This window comes from Bos indicus x Bos taurus, chromosome 10 (genome assembly GCF_003369695.1).
Source record: "Bos indicus x Bos taurus breed Angus x Brahman F1 hybrid chromosome 10, Bos_hybrid_MaternalHap_v2.0, whole genome shotgun sequence".
Lineage (NCBI taxonomy): Eukaryota > Metazoa > Chordata > Mammalia > Artiodactyla > Bovidae > Bos > Bos indicus x Bos taurus.
Genome location: NC_040085.1, coordinates 61,146,214 through 61,167,883, shown reverse-complemented (window position 1 = coordinate 61,167,883; position 21,670 = coordinate 61,146,214). Strand labels below are relative to the sequence as shown.

Here is a 21,670-nt window from a genome sequence, read left to right as displayed (position 1 = left end):
TGCTACTGTGAACATTCTTTTTGAATTAGAGTTTGTATCTTTTCTGGATGTATGCCTGGGAATGGGGCTGCTGGATGATATGGTAACTCTAGTTCTTTTTTTAAAGGAACCTCCATTCTGTTTTTCTGTCGTGGCTACACCAATTTGCATTCTCACCAACAGTGTAAGAGGGTTCCCTTTTCCCCACACCCTGTCCAGCATTTATTATTTGTAGACTTCTTGGTGATGGTCATTCTGATTTATGTGAAGTGATAGTTTGTTGTGGCTTTGATGTGCATTTCTCTAATAATTAGCATTTTTTTGGTGTGCCTGTTGGCCATCTGTATGCCTTCTTTGGAGAAATGTCTGTTTAGGTCTTCTGCCCATTCTTTGATTGGATTGTTTTTTTCAATATTGTATTGTATGAACTGTTTGCATATTTTGCGTATTAACCCCTTGTTGATCCCATCATTTGCAAATATTTTCAGTCATTACGTAGATTGTCTTTTTGTTTTGTCAATGATTTTCTTTGCTGTGTAAGAGCTTGTAAGTTTGATCAGGTCCCGTTTGTTTATCTTTGCTTTTATTTCTTTTGGGAGACTGATTTAAGAAAATGTTGCTATGACTTACATCAGAAAATGTTTTGTCTATGTTCTCTTCTAGTAGTTTTATGGTGTGTCATGTCTTATACTTAGGTCTTTACACCATTTTGAGTTTATTTTTATTTATAGTTGGAGGGAATGTTCTGATTTCGTTAATGTCCATGTAGCTGTCCTACTTTCCCAACACCATTTGTTGAAGAGACCTTCTTTTCTGCATTGTATATTCTTGTCTCCTCTGTCATAGACTGACTGTAAGTAAGTACACGGGTTTATTCGGGGGCTTTCTGTCCTGGTCCACTGATCTCTGTGCACTGGAGCTTTGTAGTATTGTCTGAAGTCTGAGAGAATTATGCCTCCAGCTTTTCTCTTTTCCCTTGGATTGTTTTGACAATTCTGGGTCTTTTGTGGTTCCATATAAATTTTAGTGTTACTTGTTTCAGTTCTGTGAAAAATGTAAATAGGTATTTTGATGTTTACAAAGAGTTTACAAATTTGGAAAACAGCAGTGGCCACAGGACTGGAAAAGGTCAGTTTTCATTCCAATCCCAAAGAAAGGCAACGCCAATAAATGCTCAAACTACTGCACAATCGCACTCATCTCACACACTAGTAAAGGAATGCTCAAAATTCTCCAAGCCAGGCTTTAACAGTACGTGAACTGTGGACTTCTAGATGTTCAAGCTGGATTTAGAAAAGGCAGGGGAACCAGAGATCAAACTGCCAACATCTGTTGGATCATCCAAAAAGCAAGAGAGTTCCAGAAAAGCATCTACTTCTGCTTTTTTGACTATGCCAAAGCCTTTGATTGTGTGGACCACAACAAACTCTGGAAAATTCTGAAAGAGATGGGAATATCAGACCACTTGACCTGCCTTTTGAGAAAATCTGTATGTAGGTCAGGAAGCAACAGTTAGAACTGGACATGGAACAACAGACTGGTTCCTAAAAGGAAAAGGAGTACGTCAAGGCTGTATATTGTCACCCTGCTTATTTAACTTATATGCAGAGTACATCATGAGAAATGCTGGGCTGGATGAAGAACAAGCTGAAATCAAGATTGCCGGAAGAAATATCAATAACCTCAGATATACAGATGACACCACCCTTATGGAAGAAAGCAAAGAAGAACTAAAGAGCCTCTTGATGAAAGTGAAAGAGGAGAGTGAAAAAGTTGGCTTAAAACTCAACATTCAGAAAACTAAGATCATGGCATCTGGTTCCATCACTTCATGGCAAATATATGGGGAAACAGTGGCAGACTTTATTTTTGGGGGTTTCAAAATCGCTGTGGATGGTGATTGCAGCCATGAAATTAAAAGACACTTGCTCCTTGGAAGAAAAGCTATGACCAACCTAGACAGCATATTAAAAAGCAGAGACATTACTTTGCCAACAAAGGTCCTGTTTAGTCAAAGCTATGGTTTTTCCAGGGAAGCTATGGGCTTCCTTGTTGGCTCAGAGGTTAAAGTGTCTGCCTGCAATGCAGGAGACCCAGGTTCGATCCCTGGGTCGGGAAGATCCCCTGGAGAAGGAAATGGCAACCCACTCCAGTACTCTTGCCTGGAGAATCCCATGGAGGGAGGAGCCTGGTAGGCTACAGTCCATGGGGTCGCAAAGAGTCGGACACGACTGAGTGACTTCACTCACTCACTTCACTCATGGTTTTTCCAGTAGTCATGTATGGATGTGAGAGTTGGACTATAAAGAAAGCTGAGCACTGAAGAATTGATGCTTTTGAACTGTGGTGTTGGAGAAGACTCTGGAGAGTCGCTTGGACTGCAAGGAGAGCCACCAAGTCCATCCTAAAGGAAATCAGTCCTGGGTGTTCATTGGAAAGACTGATGCTGAAGCTGAAACTCCAGTACTTTGGCCACCTGATATGAAGAACTGACTCATTTGAAAAGACCCTGATGCTGGGAAGATTGAAGATGGGAGGAGAAGGGGATGACAGAGGATGAGATGGTTGGATGGCATCACCAACTCAATGGACATGAGTTTGAGTAAACTCCTGGAGTTGGTGATGGACAGGGAGGCCTGGCATGCTGCAGTCCATGGGGTTGCAAAGAGTCGGACCAGCTGAGCGACTGAACTGAACTGGGGATTGCACTAAATCTGTAGATACGTATTTGGAGGCATTTGGCCATTTTCACAATAAAAATCCTTCTAACCCAAGAGGATGGATATATTTCCATTTCTTTGAATCACCTGTCCTAGCAGCACTCGTCCCACGCACCCCTACCTCCCTCAGCAAGCATTTTGGACTGCGAAGTGTGGAGGCCAGGTGGAGCCAGTGCCAGTCTCTCTTCACTGACTGCTAGTAAGCTACATGTATACATTCCTTGCGACCAGAGTCCAGGCCGCTCCAGCCCATCTCTCTATTTGAGCAGACCTCCCAGTAGGCAGCGGACCCTGCAGGGGGAGGGTCTGCACCTGTGGACCTTCTTTCCTAGGGGCACTGGCCCTGATGCCTTTTTTTTTTTTTTTTTATAATCAGATCTCTACCTGGTTACATGGGGATCTTTCTTATAGCTTTGGTTATATAAGAAATCTGTCAGTTTCTAGTTGGTTTTCTGTGTGAATTGTTCCATGTGTAGACGGATTTTTGATGTGACTTTGGGGAGTGGGGGAAGCTGAGCTCCATATCCTCCTCCTCTGCCATCTTGACCCACCTCTCAAATGCATTTCTTTAGCAGTATACCTAGGAGTGGAACTGCGGATACAGGGTATACCTGTGTTCAACTTATTAAATCTGACTTTTAGTTTTCCAAATTGGTTGTAACACTTTGGTACAGTTTACATTTCATTTACTCTAATGAGTCCTCATCAACATTTGGCACTTTTAGTGTTTTTAAGTTTAGTATTCTGATGTGTGTGTAGTGGCATCTCTTTTTAAACCTTTTATTGTAGAAAATTTCAAACATATCTAAGAATAGGTAGATTAGTATGTAATATTCCATGTTCCCATCAACCAGTTTCAACAGTTGTCAGTAAAGGGCCAGTCTTGTTCTATTAATATATACATCCCCACTGGATTGTTTTGAAGCAAATCCTATATGACATTTTTTTTTCTGTAATTTCTTCCAGCATATTTCCCTAAAAGATAAGGATTTTTTTTTTGAGAAATATAACTCTGATTGGATTATCAACCTTAAAAGTTGGCAGTAAGTCCTTTAATATATTAAAGTATCTTAGACAACAGGACTGTTCACTACTAATTATTAATACACATCTCTAGAATATTCTTACTTAGCCATAGTAGCACTACAGTAGACAAAAGTGTGCATGTTCTAGTTACTTAGTCATGTCCAACTCTGCAACCCCCATGGACTGGAGCCTGCCAGGCTCCTGTCCATGGGATTCTCCAGGCAAGAATGCTAAAGCAAGTTGCCATTTCCTCCTCTAGGGGATCTTCCCAACCCAGAGATTAAACCAGCATCTCTTGCATCTCCTGCAGTGGCAGGCGGGTTTTTTTTTGTTTTTGTTTTTACCACTGTGCCACCTGGGAAGCCCAGACAAAAGTAACAGTAATTCCTAAATAGCATCTAATAACTAATCCATATTATATTTTCTCAGGTGTTTCAACTGTCTTGTGGTTGGTTGGTTTAAACCAGAATCCAAATAAGCCTTATACATTTGGTTGTTACGTATCTTAAGTCTCTTATTTTAAGATAGTCTCCCCTGACAGCCACCCACCTGTCCGCCCTAATGACATTCTCTTACTCAACTAACTAGGCCAGTTGTTCTATAGAGCCTCTCAGTTTCTGAATTTGCTCTCCATTCAGTCTTTGGATTTTTCTATATACTAGATTCGATCTAAAACTTCTTAAGTTTAAAAATATATTTGAATAGAGTAGTTCACTGGGATGCTGAGAACTCTGTCCTCCATCATATCAGGAAGCATATGTGGTCTGGTAGTTCCACAATTAATGATGCTGGGCTGTGACAGTAGGGTTCAGGATTTTAAAAAATGAGGGAACGTGTGAGCTCATCACTACCTTTTAAGTGAGAAAATTAGGCCTAGGAAGCTATGACTTGTCCAAGAAGACATAGGGAGTTAGTGATTTGGCTGGGGCCAAACCCAGGAGCCTGATCCTGTACTCAGTCTCTCTCCACTGTATCCTTTTCCTTCTGCTATGATTACCTCTGTGTCTGTGTTCTTATTAGCTCTGTTTTTGAACATATTATTCAGTGATGATTGTCTAAAGTGGTCACTTAGATGATGGGATCTTAAGGAAGACTAAAAATTTTGCAAACAAATTATAGCTCTGCATATAAGTATGTAAATCTCGATGATACTTCTGTATCTTGGTTCTATGGGGAAGCTTCCACTCTAATTTTTCTTTGTTATACCCAGTGTCCAGGTGCTACATAATTTTTTCTTTCTGCTGACCAGGAAGGTGATGAGTTGGTATTCTCAGACTCCCAAAGCACAGCACCTATACTAGGACTAGTGACTAATTAGTTATTAAAATGACTAATTACTGATTATTCAAGTGTACAGTAGATATTAGGTGAACAAATGCAACTAAGGCTGGCAAATTGTCATGCAAATGAATCAGTCATTTTATATTAGGTAAATTGATTGCCTATAAATGATCATTTATTAATCTTTTTGGAGAATTTAATGTCCTCTCATACTTAGCACTTGACTGAAAGGTAACATTTTCATGCTAGATATTAATCAGTCCTCTTTTTTTTTTTTTTTTTAACCAGTGCTCTTTAAGATTATAGAAGTGGCTTTGCTTTATAGTAGGTCCCACAAGAATTTAGGACTTAGGATTCAGGTTCATCCTGAGTCCCAGCTGTTAACTGTGTCCTTTTTTCCCTGTCAGGAGGATGGTGTTCTCCAGCAGCTTAGAAATGGGGCTTCCCAGCACGACAAAGGGCATGGGTACCCTCTTTCTGTGCAACAGAGATCTGCAACAGGGTGGGATTCAAGGCCACCATGATGTGTGGAATGGCAATATTTATAGTTACAGTTTCAGCCATTTAAAGGAGGCTTTCTTAACTACATTTTAATGTTGCTGTGGGATAATTTGCGCTTTCCTGAGAAAGTTTCCTCTCAACAGAGGAAGGATTTTAAGAATTGTATCCAGAGTTTAACTTCACCAGGAAATACCACGACCATACTTCAAGCTTGTCATTTTATTAAAAATCATTCTTATTTCCTTTTTATTTCATTTATGTACTTTTTAATTATTTATGCAAGTGCCTCATTTTCTATCTTAAAGTATCTAGATGTTTTAGAAATATGTTTGCACTGTGCTGAACCACATAGTAAGTTACTGCATTATTTCCTTTTACCACAAAGAAGTACTGTGTCTCACTTAGTTCATGATTTCTGTCTCTTCTCTGAAGGTCCATATCGGTTATCTTCCTAACAAGCAAGTTCTTGGCCTCAGCAAACTTGCTCGGTAAGTATGACTGTAGTGAACAAGAGGACAGGTTTATAGGACCTGTCCCTGCATGGTGAGAATCTTATCAAGCTTTGTCTCTTGATCCATGTGGATCTCACTTGGAAGGCACATTCCAACTTACTTTATGGTTGCAGAGATAATACATAGACACACATATATACATATATATAAATATATATATATACATAGTCTGTCTAAGACATACTTAGAGGGCCTGAAACACAGATGCCCTTTTCTTTTCACTCCCCTGTTGGCCTGCCTTCCTTCTCCACCTCCCACCTGCTCAGCCTTGAAGCCTTACCTCATGCCTTTCTCGGCAGAGCCTTCCTAACTGGAGAGGCCCTGAAGGTAAGTACAGCTCAGCTCCCATTCTTTAAGGGTGGTTTAGCTAAGAGGGGTGAGAGAGGAAACCTGGGCAGAGGTGTAACTGCACTGCACTGCACTTTTGACTTTTAAACGAACCACCTTTGGCCTCAGCCCTGCTTTCCACTGTGCCTGGGTACCTCCATGCCTCTCTCTGGGTCCTGCAGGGCCAGTTGGTTCACTTCTGGTTCCTTTAACTCTTCAGATCCAAGACTATGCCTTTCTTGACTTTTTCACTTTCTTTTTCCCCCCTCAGCTCTATTCTGAGATAATACTTACTCTCCTCTGTTTCTGTTTGTGCTGCAGTCTTTTTTCTCTCTCTTTATCCCGTGGGTTCAGGCCTTTACTACCATTCTTAAGTTTTAGGAAAGAAGTGATATACCAGCATGGTCACCTGTGCTTAGCTAGAAGTCAACCTGAGGGTTAGTGTTTATATATCTCTGATAGGAACAGTGAAATACTGGGGGCCAGACCTAAATACCCTTTTGTGTAGTTTTCTTGTATTCCTGGGTGATGAGCAGATACTGTAAGGTGTATGTATTGGAGGAGGGTTAAAATGAAGGAGTAGGTAATGAAATGCAGTAATTGACCTCCTCCTCCTAAAAATAAACCAAGCTAAGTTTGGATAACTTGACTGAGGTGAAAGCGACCATATCAAAATTGAAATAAACATACCTTTGTGACCAACCGACTATCCTGTGGCTCTGATATGTTCCTGCTTCTTGTCTATTTAGATGATCGTGAAACGGTGGCTCAAATCCTTTCCAGTTCTGTGTTGGACGCTGTAAACACCACCCCAGCAGTCCGACACCTGCTCTCCACAGCTGTTCTTTTCCCTTTGTTTTCACTTCCATGTTCTTACTTATTTCTTCTAGGGATTAAGGAGAAAGTAGGTAGAAGAGAGAATTTAACTTCCCTAGTTTCTGACCTCATTCCTCAATCTCACAACCAGACAGGGCTCCTTGGTACCATGAAAGGATGTACTTAAATCATAACTTTTGCTTTATTGCAGTCAGGCTCTTAATACAAATATGCAAGCATGTTGGTGTCTTTCAGTGATCTGTATCCAATGGCAGTGCCAAGGAGTGGCTGAAAAATAGCACTGGTGGTGGTGGTAGGGTAATTCACCTTATTAGAATTTCTATTAGCAACCTCCTCACCAATAACTTACTCCCAAATGATAAAGTTATATCAACTGAGTACGTGTCTTTATTATAATTGGTTATGCTTACTGTTTTATAATGCATAGTCTAAATTCAGCAGGCTTGCTGTGCAAATGCAGTGGTAGGCCCAGCCCCCTGGTACCCACGTTTCCAGCAAGATTGCCAGTCCTAGACTTCTTATAGAAATCCTGGCCCTGCTCCCTCCTGTATTAGACTCTCTGTGTGTGAAAGGTGTAAAATAGATAGTTTTTATACTGTAAAAAGCCTGGCAGACCACACTAGACTGTGGTCTTAATGTAAGCAGTCTTCTCTAGAAGACCTCACTGTGTGTAGACCATGGGCAGCACCTTATAAAAATGAGTGTGAGAGTGATCTAGTGAGGTCCTGGAAAAAGTGGTGACTTGAGGGTGAACGACAATAGCCTTTGGTTATTTCCTTTTCTAATGGGAGGAAAAGCTCTCCAATAATTAAGCTTTTATGAACAATACAAAGGAGTTAATTATTAGCATGGGGATTTGTCCTTACACGAATAGGATTAAAACGTAAGACACCAAAAAAAGGAACCAAAGAACTGAGTGTATGTTAGTTTCAGATATTTTGTAAAGATTTTAAATAAAGAATCTATTAAATAAAACAGAAGGCTAAGATATTATCCAATTGCTTATTGGATTGCTTACCCAACTGCTTATTCCTTATAAGAAGTTGGGAATATTTAGGGAATGAAAGGCTAAGATATTATCCAATTGCTTATTGGATTGTTTACCCAACTGCTTATTCCTTATAAGAAGTTGGGAATATTTAGGGAATGAAAGGCTAAGATATTATCCAATTGCTTATTGGATTGCTTACCCAACTGCTTATTCCTTATAAGAAGTTGGGAATATTTAGGGAATGAAAAGGAATAAAGCTGAATGTCTTAGAAAATTTCACCGCTCATTTTAATCTTGTATGTGAAGTTTGTTATATGCTTGCCTTCAAATGAATGACCTTTCATTTCCAGGGAAGTCAAATATCAAACAGTAAAGCTTTAAGTAACAAGAAAATGCCAGAAGTAAGTTGATCTGGTTTAACCCTGGTAGAATTCTAGAGTAAATTTAGTTTGAATAGAAATTCCGTCTGTTGCTGAAAATCCGTTGTAGATGTATTCGTTTTCTTGCTTTAGAATAATTGAGTGAACACAATGAATTGTAGTGCCTCACGTGGCTATGGTTCAGCTGTTGGACAACTACTGTGAAAGGACACTGTGCCAGTTACTGTGGTTGCTAGAGAGAAGTAGGACATGGCCACTACCCTCTAGGAGAGCCAGCAGGTGCCACAGGCTCGCCTGGTTAGGAGCCCTGGGTGCAGAGGACCCACGATGGCTATGGCCTGGCAGGGTGGAGGAGACCTAGGGGCGGAGGGCTGAGCAGAGTTCTGAACAGAAGAGAAGTGCCTCTAGGTATAGTTAATGAATAGCCAAAGGCAAATCAGAGGGTAGGAGCAAGGCATATTCCAGTGGATGGGCAGCAGGTCGATTGATCCAAGAGGTTCAGACTGGGAGATAGTTAACAACGGTAGATTAGATTACAAAGGGAATGTTTTTTTTTCTCATTTTTCTCTTATAAAAGTAACGTGCCAGTTAAACTTAAATACAAGTGAATGAGTAAAGGGAAAACATTTCTTTCCTATTTCCATTCCCCACTAGAGATCTTTCACTATCCTTCTGGAAGATTTCAGTGCAAACATGTGGCCTTAAAACTACTCGCTAAATAAGACAAAAGGGGATCATGTCCTACATTCACTACTACTTTTTAAAAAAAACTTAAAATTCCTTGAAATTCCTTGGACATCTTTTAGTCTAAAAAGTCCAAGTTCCTTTTAATGGCCACATTGTATTTTTAAAAAATTAATTACTTTTGGCAGAGCTGGGTCTGCGCTTTGGCGAGCAAGGGCTGCTCTCTAGTTGCAGCGAGCAGGCTCAGTAACTGTGTCACAGGGGCTTAGTTGCTCCATAACATGTGAAATTTTCCCGGACCAGGGATCAAACGCATGTTCCTTGCATTGGCAGGCAGATACTTAACCACTGGACTACCAGGGAAGTCCAGTATTTCTTTAATATAATTCACTTAACCAGCCTTTAAGCCTACAGCTTGAGACTTGTCAAAAATGAGGGAAAAAACTGTTGGTGGATACATTTTATCTATTTCCTTACTTTTGTCTATAAGATTACAATAAGATTACTGGCTTGAGAGTAGCTAAATTGTTTATATTACCAAATTGCTCTCCAGAAAAGATCCTACAGATCTGTACTCTGATAATAGGTTAGCGGCATGTGTTCTTCTACTGTTTTGCCAACACTGGCAAACATTCAAGGGTCTGAAGTCCAAATAAGGTAAGTAAAAATTGGTACCTAAGGTTTTAATTTGCACTTAGAGTGAGGTTGAATTTGTTCAGAAACTTTCTGATCTTAGTTTTTGCTAATTTTTCAGTTAGGTTGCTTGTCTTTTTATTACTGGTTTATATGAGCTTTCTGAATAGTAAAGCTGGGAATCATTTTCCAGGCTTATCATTTGTCTTGTTTTCTACTATCCTTTTTCACGAAGTTTAAAACTTGCATAGTCATAAATTCATGTTTTGGGGGGTTATTTTTATGACCTTATTTTTATATGTAGATCTTTGCTATATGTATTTTGGGGTGAGGAGTGAGGAGGAATCCCCTTCTTGCTGTTGTATGCTCACTGACCTCCCATACCACCCCCGCTTCCCTCACATCACCATGCTGCTTGCTGGCTATCCTTACTGCTACTCTTGGGACCTTGATGTTCCTCCTGGATTATGTTTTAAACTCCTAACTCCTGTCCTCACATCTCTTAGGATCCTTAGCTCCGCTCTCATGTGCTGCTAGAATGTTCTTTCTCAAGTGTGGGTTTGATAGTGCTTCCCCTTCATAGCTCTATAGCTCTTAATAAAGTTCAAGCTTCTTACTTTAGCTAAGTCCCACCATAACCTGGCTGTGTTTCTTGCTGTTCTGTTCCTTTTTTCTCTAGCCACACTTGAGAATTTGTAGCCTGGTATCAAGTCTAGCTTGTCAAGTCAAATTATATGAAGGCATCAGAAACACTTCTAAGATTTGCAAAGCTTAAATTATACCATCCATGGGTTCTTCCTGTAAAAGTATCACCAGATTACTTTCCCAGTTGCCAGAGGAGCAAGAGGAGAGAAAGTATAATACAGAGTTATTATATTATATATATTATTACATATAATATATTATATATTATTATTATATATAATATATTATATTGTAATACAGAGAAAGAGACCTAGCACAGATCTTATAAGACCAGTAAGTGTGTGCATGTTCAGTCATGTCTGACTCTTTCGCATCTCCATGGTCTGGTAGCCTGCCAGGCTCTTCTGTCCATGGACTCTCCAGCAAGAATATTGGAGTGGGTTGCCTTTCCTTTCTCCAGGGGATCTTCCCAACCCAGGGATCAAGCTCGCATTTCCTGCATTGGTAGGTGGGTTTTTTTCCACTGAGCCACCTGGCTCGTTGGATTAAATGTATCCAACCCTATCCCCCCTTTAAAAAAATAAAATGCTAATTAAAATTAAGGCAAAATTTGTCAGAGGGGATAAAGTGGGTCCTCTTATTTTGAGAAGGTTGTATAATAAAAGTGGTAATGAGGACTTCCCTGGTGGTCCAGTGGTTCAGACTCTGTGCTTCTAATGCAGGGGACATGGATTTGATCCTTAGTTGGGGAACTAGAATTCCACATGCTGTGTGGCTTGGCCAAAAAAAAAATTAAAGGTAGTCATGAATCATCATCAAATGGAAACAAAACATGAACTGGCTGAAATGCATAGAGCAGCTGACAAACCTGAAGGAATAAGAACACTAATTACCTCCCAACCTTTGATATGGACAGAAGGATCTACTGGAGTGGGTAACCTTTCCCTTCTCCAGGGAATCTTCCCAACCCAGGGATCAAACTCAGGTCTCCCACATTGCAGGCAGATTTTTTTTTACCAGCTCAGCCTCAGGGAAGCCCAAGAATACTGGAGTGGGTAGCCTATCCCTTCTCCAGGGGATCTTCCTGACCTAGGAATCGAACTGGGGTCTCCTGCATTGCAGGTGGATTCTTTACCAACTGAGCTATCAGGGAAGCCCTAAAGGATATACCATGTCGTCTCAATAGATGTACAAAAGCATTTGACAAAATTCCATGTCCATTCATGATAAAAACTCAAGAGTATAAAGGCAATATACCTTATTGCCTTGTATAGTAAAGGCTATATATGAAGTAAAGGCTATGTATGACAAACCCCCAACTAGCATCTTACTCAATGGTGACAAGCTGAAAGCATGATCTATCATAATTGCTTATAAGTTTAATAATTTTATCTGGAGATGAGAGGTTATATAACCAAACATATTCTTTAAAAATTTCTTAAAAACTTACTCAAAGATTAAAGAAAAAGATGGATGGGAATGAGCCAAGCATTAGAAACCTAGATAAGCTAGTAACCATTAGGAAAAGTAAAATTAATATTGGAAGAGGGGTGGCAGAGAAGGGGCTAAACCTAGTTAGTGTAGTTGGCATTTTTTCAAACTTTAGCATAACCACTGACTTTCATGTTAGTAATTCAAGAGTGTGAAAAAACCTAAAAAGCTGTATTAGATAAAGCTACCTATACCTGATGACAAAGCCTGACAAAGCTGTTTAATTATAGACTAATCTCAATTATGAGTATAGTCATAAAAACCCTATCAAAAAACTTTTATCATCCAAGGAGCTTTACTTTAAGAATACAAAAGTAGTTTAGATTAAAACTGAAAACTGTTGATTCCAGTAATATGGTAAACTAGATTGTAATGATATCTTGGTACAGCATACTTATATATCTTGGTATAGCATATGATATAAGGTGTATCAACATTTCAGTCATTGGGGGAAGTATAAAGCAGGCATCTCTGATGGTGGTCAGTGGCCACAGGGTCCCACATTGCTCGTGGATGGCCACCTCAGGATTCCCCCAAAACTTTGCAATCCCCATCCACATTCCCTGATATCTCTGCATTCGTGGTAGTTTCCTCGGCCTTGACTGGCTTGGCAGTTGTTGGGCTGCACCCTGCAGGCCTGCAAACCTTGCGATTGCCCAGCCTCAAGACAGAAGAACAAGCCCCAAAACAGCAACAGAGATATCAACAGTTTGGTGCACAGGGGAGCCTTATGAGTTCAAAGCAAAGTCCTGGAACAACACCTCATTGTGCACAGCAGCCACCTTAGCTACTCAGGGAGAAGCAGGCTACCATTTATAGAGGGAATTGATGTCAGGTTGGCTCATCAGTTACCAGGGAAACCAGCAACTGAGTGTTGGGCAAGCACAGAGGCAGTTACCGATTAAGCTCTGTAATTAAGAGAATTGGATAGTCATGTGAGAGAAGCAGGGCCTCATTGAGCAGACGTCCAGAAAGCAAGACTACAGCCATCTTGAATGGCCTGACAATACACTAGATGATTCTCTTTAATGCTGAGAAGACAGGGATTCCGTACCTATTTCTTACTTGAAAAAGAATAAACTAGGAATAAGAAATTATAAACTGTGGGTATAAGACCCCTGTTTGACACATACTCGCATACACACACAGTAGACGGTCAATAACAAATGACGCTCTTTCAGCATAGTAGCCACTGTCAACCAGCAACAGGCAGGCACCGTGGGTGGCAGAGAAAGGTAAGAGGCGTTCCTGTTAGACTGGCGGCCTACCTGTGACTACCTTCATTGGCTGTCACAAGTAATAAAGAAGCAAGTCATCTGTTCTTGCTGAATGGCAGTTCTGTCTGAATGGCACAGTGGGGAAAGGGCTGTAACTCACTTGTAGGTGAGCTGATCCTTAAATTGAGTCCAAATTCATGACTAAAAGGCCAAATTTTAAAGAAAAGATCCTTCACATGAATTGCAATCCTCAAATGTGTAATTCTGTGACTATCTCCATGTTTTACAGCCAGAAGAAAAGGTGTTGAAAGGGAATGCATCACTGGACAGACTGTTACAAGCTGAGATCAGGGGCTCCTATCGGGGGATTACTGTGTGCTTATGTATTATAAAGAGATGTCTGAAGAAGTCTGTTTAACTCTAATCTGATTATCCTAATAGGTTTAGTTGGTACATAGTTGACGTTGGTCTGCTATTAATTAAAAGTCTTTATTTTTAGCTTGAGCTTTAAGCTCTGATTAAACAATATGATTAATTAGAACACTTGAGACATGCTCTAAAACTGATGATTTGGAAGCTTGAAAATTACTCACCTCTAATTGTTGTTTTTCCTCAATGAATGCTTACACTTCATTCTTTCTGTCTTTGTAGACTGAGGGAAGCACCACTCTTGTGGTTGGTGGTCTCCTTCTGACCTCCCTCTTCTCGTTCACTTGTATCCTTCTCCTCTAAGCATTTATCCACTGCCCACACCCTACAATTACTTCAATAAAGCAATTATTCTTTAGACTTACGGGGAAGGCTTCAAGTTTCACTTCAATTTATAATTAAAACAATTCTTTCTTTTCTAGGATTGTAGAAATCTACAGTAGAAGATTACAAGGTAACTTTTAAACTATTTTATTTACAGAAAATCATTTTTTATTAAGGGAAAAGTATTTTTTGTTCTTACTACAAGTGTAATATATATGTCTTATAAAAATTAAGGGGATTCCCTGGTGGTCTAATGGTTAGGACTTGGTGCTTTCGCTGTGGTGACCCAGGTTCAATCCCTAATCAGAGAACTAAGATTCCTTCAAGCCGCATGGCATGGCACACAATAAATAAATGAAAGAGTAAAAAAAAAAACCTTGTTGGGAATATAAAACAGAAAGAGAAAGTCTACTATATTTCAGGCTTCCAGAAAAAATCATTGTATTTGCAGATTCCACCTTCCCTAATGGCTCAGATGGTAAAGAATCTGCCTGTAATGCAGGAGACCTGGGTTCAGTTCCTGGGTCGGAAAGATCCCCTGGAGAAGGAAATAGCAACCCACTCCAGTATTCTTGTCTGGAAAATCCCATGGACAGAAGAGCCTGATGAGCTACAGTCCATGGGGTTGTGAAGAGTCAGAGAAGACTGAGTGACTAATGCTTTCACTTTCATATTTTATTGCATATACCAACATTTAAAAAATCAACTTACTTTTATTATGTATTTGAAAACAGGCTTCACCCTTTTTTCCCTTACCAAATCTTAAACTTTTTTTTTTTCACATACACATAACCATGTCTTTTATTTTGCTGACTGTTCAGCATTCCATTGTACAGCTGGGCTGTGGCATGATTTAACCAATTCCTGCTCTGATATTTGGGGATTTTGTCAATTTTCAAATAAACGCAGTGCTGCAGTGAACACTTATGTTTCCAAAGATATTGTTTATTCAGCACAGGAAAATTTAGGTTAAATCATTGGTTGTCACCATGGCTCTAAGAGCAATTTAATAATTGGACTATAGCCCCTTTGTTAATCTTGTTGCAAGCTGTGTATTCATTTATTTTGCTCTCCGTACGTGGGGCGCTGGTTGTCAGGATTCTGTTGGTCTTTGTGCGCACGGAAGAGACAGTCGTCATTCTAATCTGTTCCCTCCAGTGGCGCTGGAGGGCGCCGGGGCTTCCTCAGTTCCCTTTGGCGCCTGTACTGCAGGCGAGGGAAGTGAACAGGGGCGTCCCGTGGCCTGGGCTGCAGAGCAAGCACATTGGTGAAAGGTGGTGGCTCTTCAACCTCACCAAAGTCTTGCTTTTAAGATTTCAAATATTCTAGAAACAGCAAAAGCTTCCAGCTGTCTGTTCGTGTCAGACTCACTGAGCTCCTTGTCACATCCACAGTTCAGGAGCGCCTTACGAAACAAATTGCCGTAGCAATCATAGAGGCCTTGCGACCTGCTGGAGTGGGGGTCGTGGTTGAAGCAACGTAAGTCTGTTTGCATTTAATAATGTCATAGTGGTTTTTGGGGTTGGAGGTGTAGGGAGTCATAGGCTTAGGTGTAGTGAATGTACACAACAGTAACAGCTAATGATTTCTTTAGCTCTTTGATTCTTTGAGCAGAGTTTTCCAAATATGTTGTCACATATTTAAACAATAAAGAGTTGTACCTAAAAACAAGTAAAAAGGGCAACTGAAGACACTTCTTCTGAAATTTGAGGATTATGTACGTCTTCTGAATTTTGAGGATTATGTACGTCTTGTGGGCAGTTTTCACCCATTCTTTGTGCACTGCTGGCTAACTTCACCCACTTTGGTCACCGTTCTCTGGATCCCGCTTGGTGAGACCAGTGTGCCTCAGTACTTCTCTGAACACCTAGGCTAGCTAAGTGCTGCTTGCCTGGAGAATCCCAGGGACGGGGGAGCCTGACGGGCTGCCGTCTATGGTGTCGCACAGAGTCGGACACGACTAAAGCGACTCAGCAGCAGCTAAGTGCTGACTTGGTCCTGAAGATGGATCAAGTGAGAACTCTGAATTTCTTTTTCTCTAGAAGTTATGTATCTCTGTAGACCTTTGTATTAGTTTCACCCAGGAAGAAAATTCCACTTTTCCTCCTCTGACTGGACGCCTTAAGGACCCAACCATTGACAACAATAAAAGCTGTAAGGCTTAGGAACTTAAAAAGATGTTTTAGAACAAATTTATCTAAGAAGTGACACTTTGACATACTTGATAACTGTGATTTAATCTTTTGGGCTGCCTTTATTTAAAAACCAAACCAGCAACTGTCTACTCCATGGACTACCTTTGTTGCCTTGTTTCATAGACACATGTGCATGGTAATGCGAGGAGTGCAGAAAATGAACAGCAGAACCGTGACGAGCACAATGTTGGGGGTGTTCCGGGAGGACCCGAAGACTCGGGAAGAGTTTCTGAGCCTCATCAAGAGCTGAGCCTCAGCTTGTGCCACGTGATTTTCAGATCGTGCAGCTAGAAGCGTTGTTTTGTCTGGTCTTAATTGTTTGTACATTCCACTTCCAGTTGTTACAGATGTGAACTCTCATCTTTGTCATTAATTGTATTTAATAATTATTTATAGCAAGTCAAATAAAAGTAATTAATTAAGGGGTGAGCCCTGAATTTTCTTCTTGCCACCTTTTAGTGGCAACATTCAAGAAAACTGCCAATAGTGTAAGTTGCAACCCCATGGACTATAGCCCGCCAGGCTCCTCTGTCCCTGGAATTCTCCAGGCAAGAATACTGGAGTGGGTAGCCATTCCCTTCTCCAGGATAGTGTAAGTTACTTATATAAAACCCCTGCCTTTCAGGTAACCTGAGGGTGCTGGGAAGGGAGAAGGATTCGTGTGTTTTGTTCAGAGTATGGTAATTTGATTCAGAAGCATAGCAATGTTGGGAATGGGAGAAAATTATGGTCAGTATGTTTATTTTACCCTCTCCAAACAAAAATGGTGTCATGCTTGAAATAATTTATATACAGTGTGCAGCATTGCTCTGCAAATTCAAAATCCAAAAGGCTCCACTTTAATCATGATTATTTAACCACCAGTGACACTTTATTTTTTATATATTTTTTAAACTATCCAGTTGTAACATGTCACCAAGGGAAGGTAAGTGGAATATCTATGTATTTTAATTTCACTATGAGTTAAAAAGGCAATTTCTACCTTCTGTTCTTTTTAAAATTCAAGTACAGGAAATTAGTTCCTAGAGTTGTTTACGAGTATATTCTCATGTCAATATACAGGGATTTAGACATTTAACTCTCTGTGCCTTGAGGAGAATATCACACCATTTAGAGTGTAGATACCTTTGCCTTTTTTTTAAAAAAAGCCATTATTTTATAAGACTTAGTCCTGACATTGCAAATAACTAGTTCTCACAGTTCTACCTTTTCATTTTTCTTGGGAGCTTACTTTGTGAGTTCCTTGTAGATGCCGCAAAAAAAAATTTTTTTAACCTATCAAATATTTTTCTAAGTATTTACAGAAACTTTTGAAAGTGTCCATCATTTTCAGGTTTGCAGAACCATAGCTTCCGGGAGCGTGAGAGAATGCAGATTGCACACTGAACTGTTTTGAGCTCTGTCCCATGTCTAATGAAAACGATTTTGTTGGTGTCTGTGAAAATGCACCATCATTTTCTGGAATGAGTGTGAAATACTGGAAACTGGTATACTAGTTTCCCGTGTGGTCCAAGTGGATCTTATCTTTGGTGTGACTGTTCAAGTGGGATAGGTCTTTTAGTCCAGGAAGCTGCTGCCTTATTAATGATTATCTTAAAATTTCCTCCACTGGGGCAGTGTGGGCCAAATCGAAACAAACAACAACAGCTAAAAACCCCAACTCTCTGCAAAAACAAACACGGTTATTCCATGGAGAAGTCTCTGACATGGAGAAGGCTGACACTGTGCTCTTCAAATTTATCGTGCTACCTTAACAAGGATTAACTCCATACTTGCTGTAACTCTGGCAGTTCTGTCTCTGCCACTCTGATGCTGTTTGGCTTATGCAAGGGCAAGATGGCAGAGGTGGGTTTTTGTGTGTGTTTTTTTTAAATTTTAACTCTTCCCTACTTCTAGTTCCTTTTATTTTTTTCTATATTTGGAGTTTCTAAAGTAGTTTGGTGGTTGATTCTGAGTTCCTTTTAAAATCTAACCTGATATAGACATTATCCTGTTTAAAATTTAGACAGAGATAGAATTAACATTCATCTCATGCTTAATATTTTAAAGTTTTTACAGCTGTGACTTGGAGGACCAAAGAAATTGTTAGCTGTTAATTCATCTTCCTGAAATCAATTGTATTCCTTTTTAACTCTTTAAGATTCCCTAGAAGTGTTCTCATAAAAGTTTAAAATATCCATGGTATCAGTCTAGAGTATTGGTAAATGCAGAGTAACTACCTTGTCTGTTTTACTCTGGTCTGTAAGTTATTCAAAATTACCTTTTCATATCTGTGGCCTTGAGTTCATTTCAGAAGTTTTTAAGAATTTGATGCATTTAAATACACTATTCAATTTAATTGTTCAACTTTTATGTATGGTGTATATTGTTCCTGAAGTTGGTTTTATTTAAATTATTAAACTGTTATGACTTTGTTCTTGTGAAAATAGTTTGTTTTTGAACCACTCAATTATTTTTATTGCATTCTATTTTAGCAAAGATACCCTTCATAATGGCTTCTCTCAGCCACCAAGCTGTTAGATTATAAATCCCAGAACATAAATTTACCCCCGGCTCTCTGTCTCCCTTTGGGTATTACTTTCCTCACCCTCCTGCAGTAATGGGAAGGGGAGATCTAAGGTAAGAGTAAGGAATCTGAATGACCCTCATGTCCCTTTTCTAAGCCTAACTTTGGGTAACTGCAGCTCCTGAGAACTGGCACTGCTTTCTGTGTGGGAGCAGCTGAGGAGGGAAGAGCTGGCTGGGGCAGGGAGCTGTGCAGTGCAGGGAGTAGAAGAGTTTCTCTCTCTTTCATAGGGAAGAGCCTGCCTGGAAACTTCCAAGGAGGAGGAAAAGTTTGCTGCCACTTTTCTGTCCATGCCTGGTGACCTCATCAATCCATCTCTTGGGCAGTCTTCCCATTCCCCACTCCAAGTAGGCAGAGGCCCCAGCCCTCACTGATTGTCAGCCTGTCCAGGAGCCGGGGCCACTATAGTGGCCTGCTTCTCCTTGAAGGATCTGATAGCCTATAGATAGTGAACCTAATCACCTAAGCTAGGAAAGAACAAAACATTCCTGGGTTTTTTTGGCCATGCCACACAGCTTGTGGGACCTTAGTTTACCTCCCATGGATCCAATCCACACCCTTGGCAGTGAAAGTGCAGAGTCCTATTCACTGGGCCACTAGGGAATTCCTAAAACATTCCTGAAAACCTCAACTCACAGGTGTCAATAAAACAGTGAGCTACCCAATAAGCCCAAGTTGCTGCTTCTGAGTTCTTTCCCACTAAAGGCTGAATTGGTTGAAAGAACAGAGCTGGAGAAATTATGCCCTCTGACTCTGGACTATACTACAAAGCTACAGCAATCAAAGCTACAGTACTGGACAAAAACTAAAACAGATCAGTGAAACAAAACAGAGCCAAGAAATAAACCCTTGCACTTATGGCCAATGTATGACAAAGAAGGCAACAATATACAGCAGAGAAGACGGTCCCTTCAGTAAGTGGTACTGGGAAAATTGAACAGCTATAAATAAAAGAATAAAATTAAACCATTCTCTAACACCATACACAAAAATAAACTCAAAATGGACTGCTGCTGCTGCTGCTGCTAAGTTGCTTCAGTCGTGTCCGACTCTGTGCGACCCCATAGATGGCAGCTCACCAGGCTCCACCATCCCTGGGATTCTCCAGGCAAGAACACTGGAGTGGGTTGCCATTTCCTTCTCCCATGCATGAAAGTGAAAAGTAAAAGTGAAGTCAGTCGTTTCCGACTCTTAGCGACCCCATGGTCTGCAGCCTACCAGGCTCCTCCATCCATGGGATTTTCTAGGCAAGAGTACTGGAGTGGGGTGCCGTTGCCTTCTCCCGAAATGGACTAGAGACCAGATATTATAAAACTCCTAGAGGAAAACATAGGCAGAATACTTTCTGACACAAATTGCAGCAATATTTTTTTGGATCCATCTTCTAGAGTAATTGGAGAAGGCAGTGGCAACCCACTCCAGTACTCTTGCCTGGAGAATCCCATGGACAGAGGAGCCTGGTGGGCTGCAGTCCATAGGGTTGTGAAGAGTTGGACACAACTGAGTGACTTCCCTTTCCCTTCTAGAATAATAGAAATAAAAGTATAAATGAATAAATGGGATGTAATTAAACTTTTACACAGCAAAGGAAGCCATAAACAACATGAAAAGACAACCTATGGAATGAGAGAAAATATTTGCAAACCATGTGACTGAAAACGGATTAATTTCCAAAATATCCAAGCCCCAAGTACATCTCAATATATATATATGGAAAAAAAAAAATAGGCAGAAGACCTGAATAAACATTTTTCCAAAAGACATACAGTTGACCAACAGGCATATGAAAAAATGCTCAATATCGCTAATTACTAGAAAAATGCAGATCAAAACTACAATACTGTATCACCTAACACCAATCAAAATGGCTATCATAAAAAAATCTACAAGTAATAAAGGCTAGAGATGGTGTGGAAAAAAAGGAACCCTTGTACATTGTTGGTGGGAATGTAAATTGGTGCAACCACTTGGAGAACAATACAGAAGTTCCTCAAAAAACTAAAAATAGAGTTACCATGTAATCCGGCAATGACACTCCCATATACCTTCTGCCCTACTCATGTGCAGCTTCCCCTTATCAACATCCCCAGCCACAGTGGTACATGTGTTACAACTGATGAACCTACACCAATACATCATAGTCTCTCAAAGTTGACTGTTTACATTAGGTTTCACTCTTGGTGTTGTACATTCTATGGGTTTAGACAAATGTATAATAATATGTTCAGTTCAGTTCAGTCACTCAGTCATGTCCGACTCTTTGCAACCCCATGAATCACAGCACGCCAGGCCTCCCTGTCCATCAGCAACTCCTGGAGTTTACCCAGACTCATGTCCATCCAGTCGGTGATGCCATCCAGCCATCTCGTCCTCTGTCGTCCCCTTGTCCTCCTGCCCCCAATCCCTCCCAGCATCAGGGTCTTCTTCAATGAGTCAACTCTTCGCATGAGGTGGCCAAAGTACTGGAGTTTCAGCTTCAGCATCATTCCCTCCAAAGAAATCCCAGGGCTGATCTCCTTCCAAATGGACTGGTTGGATCTCCTTGCAGTCCAAGGGACTCTCAAGAGTCTTCTCCAACACCACAGTTCAAAAGCATCAATTCTTTGGCACTCAGCTTTCTTCACAGTCCAACTCTCACATCCACGCATGACCACTGGAAAAACCGTAGCCTTGACTAGACGGACCTTTGTTGGCAAAGTAATGGCTCTGCTTTTGAATATGCTGTCTAGGTTGGTCATAACTTTCCTTCCAAGGAGTAAGCGTCTTTTAATTTCATGGCTGCAATCACCATCTGCAATATGTAGTCACCATTATAGTATCATACAGAGTAGTTTCACTGCCATAAAAATCATTCATGTTCCAAGATTTTTACTTGGTAATGGAATTATTTTCTTTATTTCCTCTTTAGATTGTTTTTTTGGTTGATGTGTTT

The 21,670-nt window shown here is 40.4% G+C and overlaps 1 protein-coding gene and 1 non-coding gene across 2 annotated transcripts in view; both read left to right on the top strand.

The window, feature by feature from the left end:
• The window catches only part of GCH1 (GTP cyclohydrolase 1), a 56,582-nt gene extending 37,984 nt beyond the window's left edge, over window positions 1-18,598 (top strand). The window contains exons 3-6 of the mRNA XM_027554162.1: window positions 5,940-5,995; window positions 14,076-14,107; window positions 15,372-15,456; window positions 16,296-18,598. Of these exons, the coding sequence (XP_027409963.1) occupies window positions 5,940-5,995; window positions 14,076-14,107; window positions 15,372-15,456; window positions 16,296-16,422 (300 nt within the window). The 3' untranslated portion in view covers window positions 16,423-18,598. The remainder of the gene's footprint in view (window positions 1-5,939; window positions 5,996-14,075; window positions 14,108-15,371; window positions 15,457-16,295) is intronic.
• On the top strand, window positions 2,026-2,097 carry TRNAC-GCA. The gene has a single exon. It is a non-coding gene; the product is annotated as a tRNA-Cys (tRNA).
• Window positions 18,599-21,670: the final 3,072 nt, after the last annotated feature.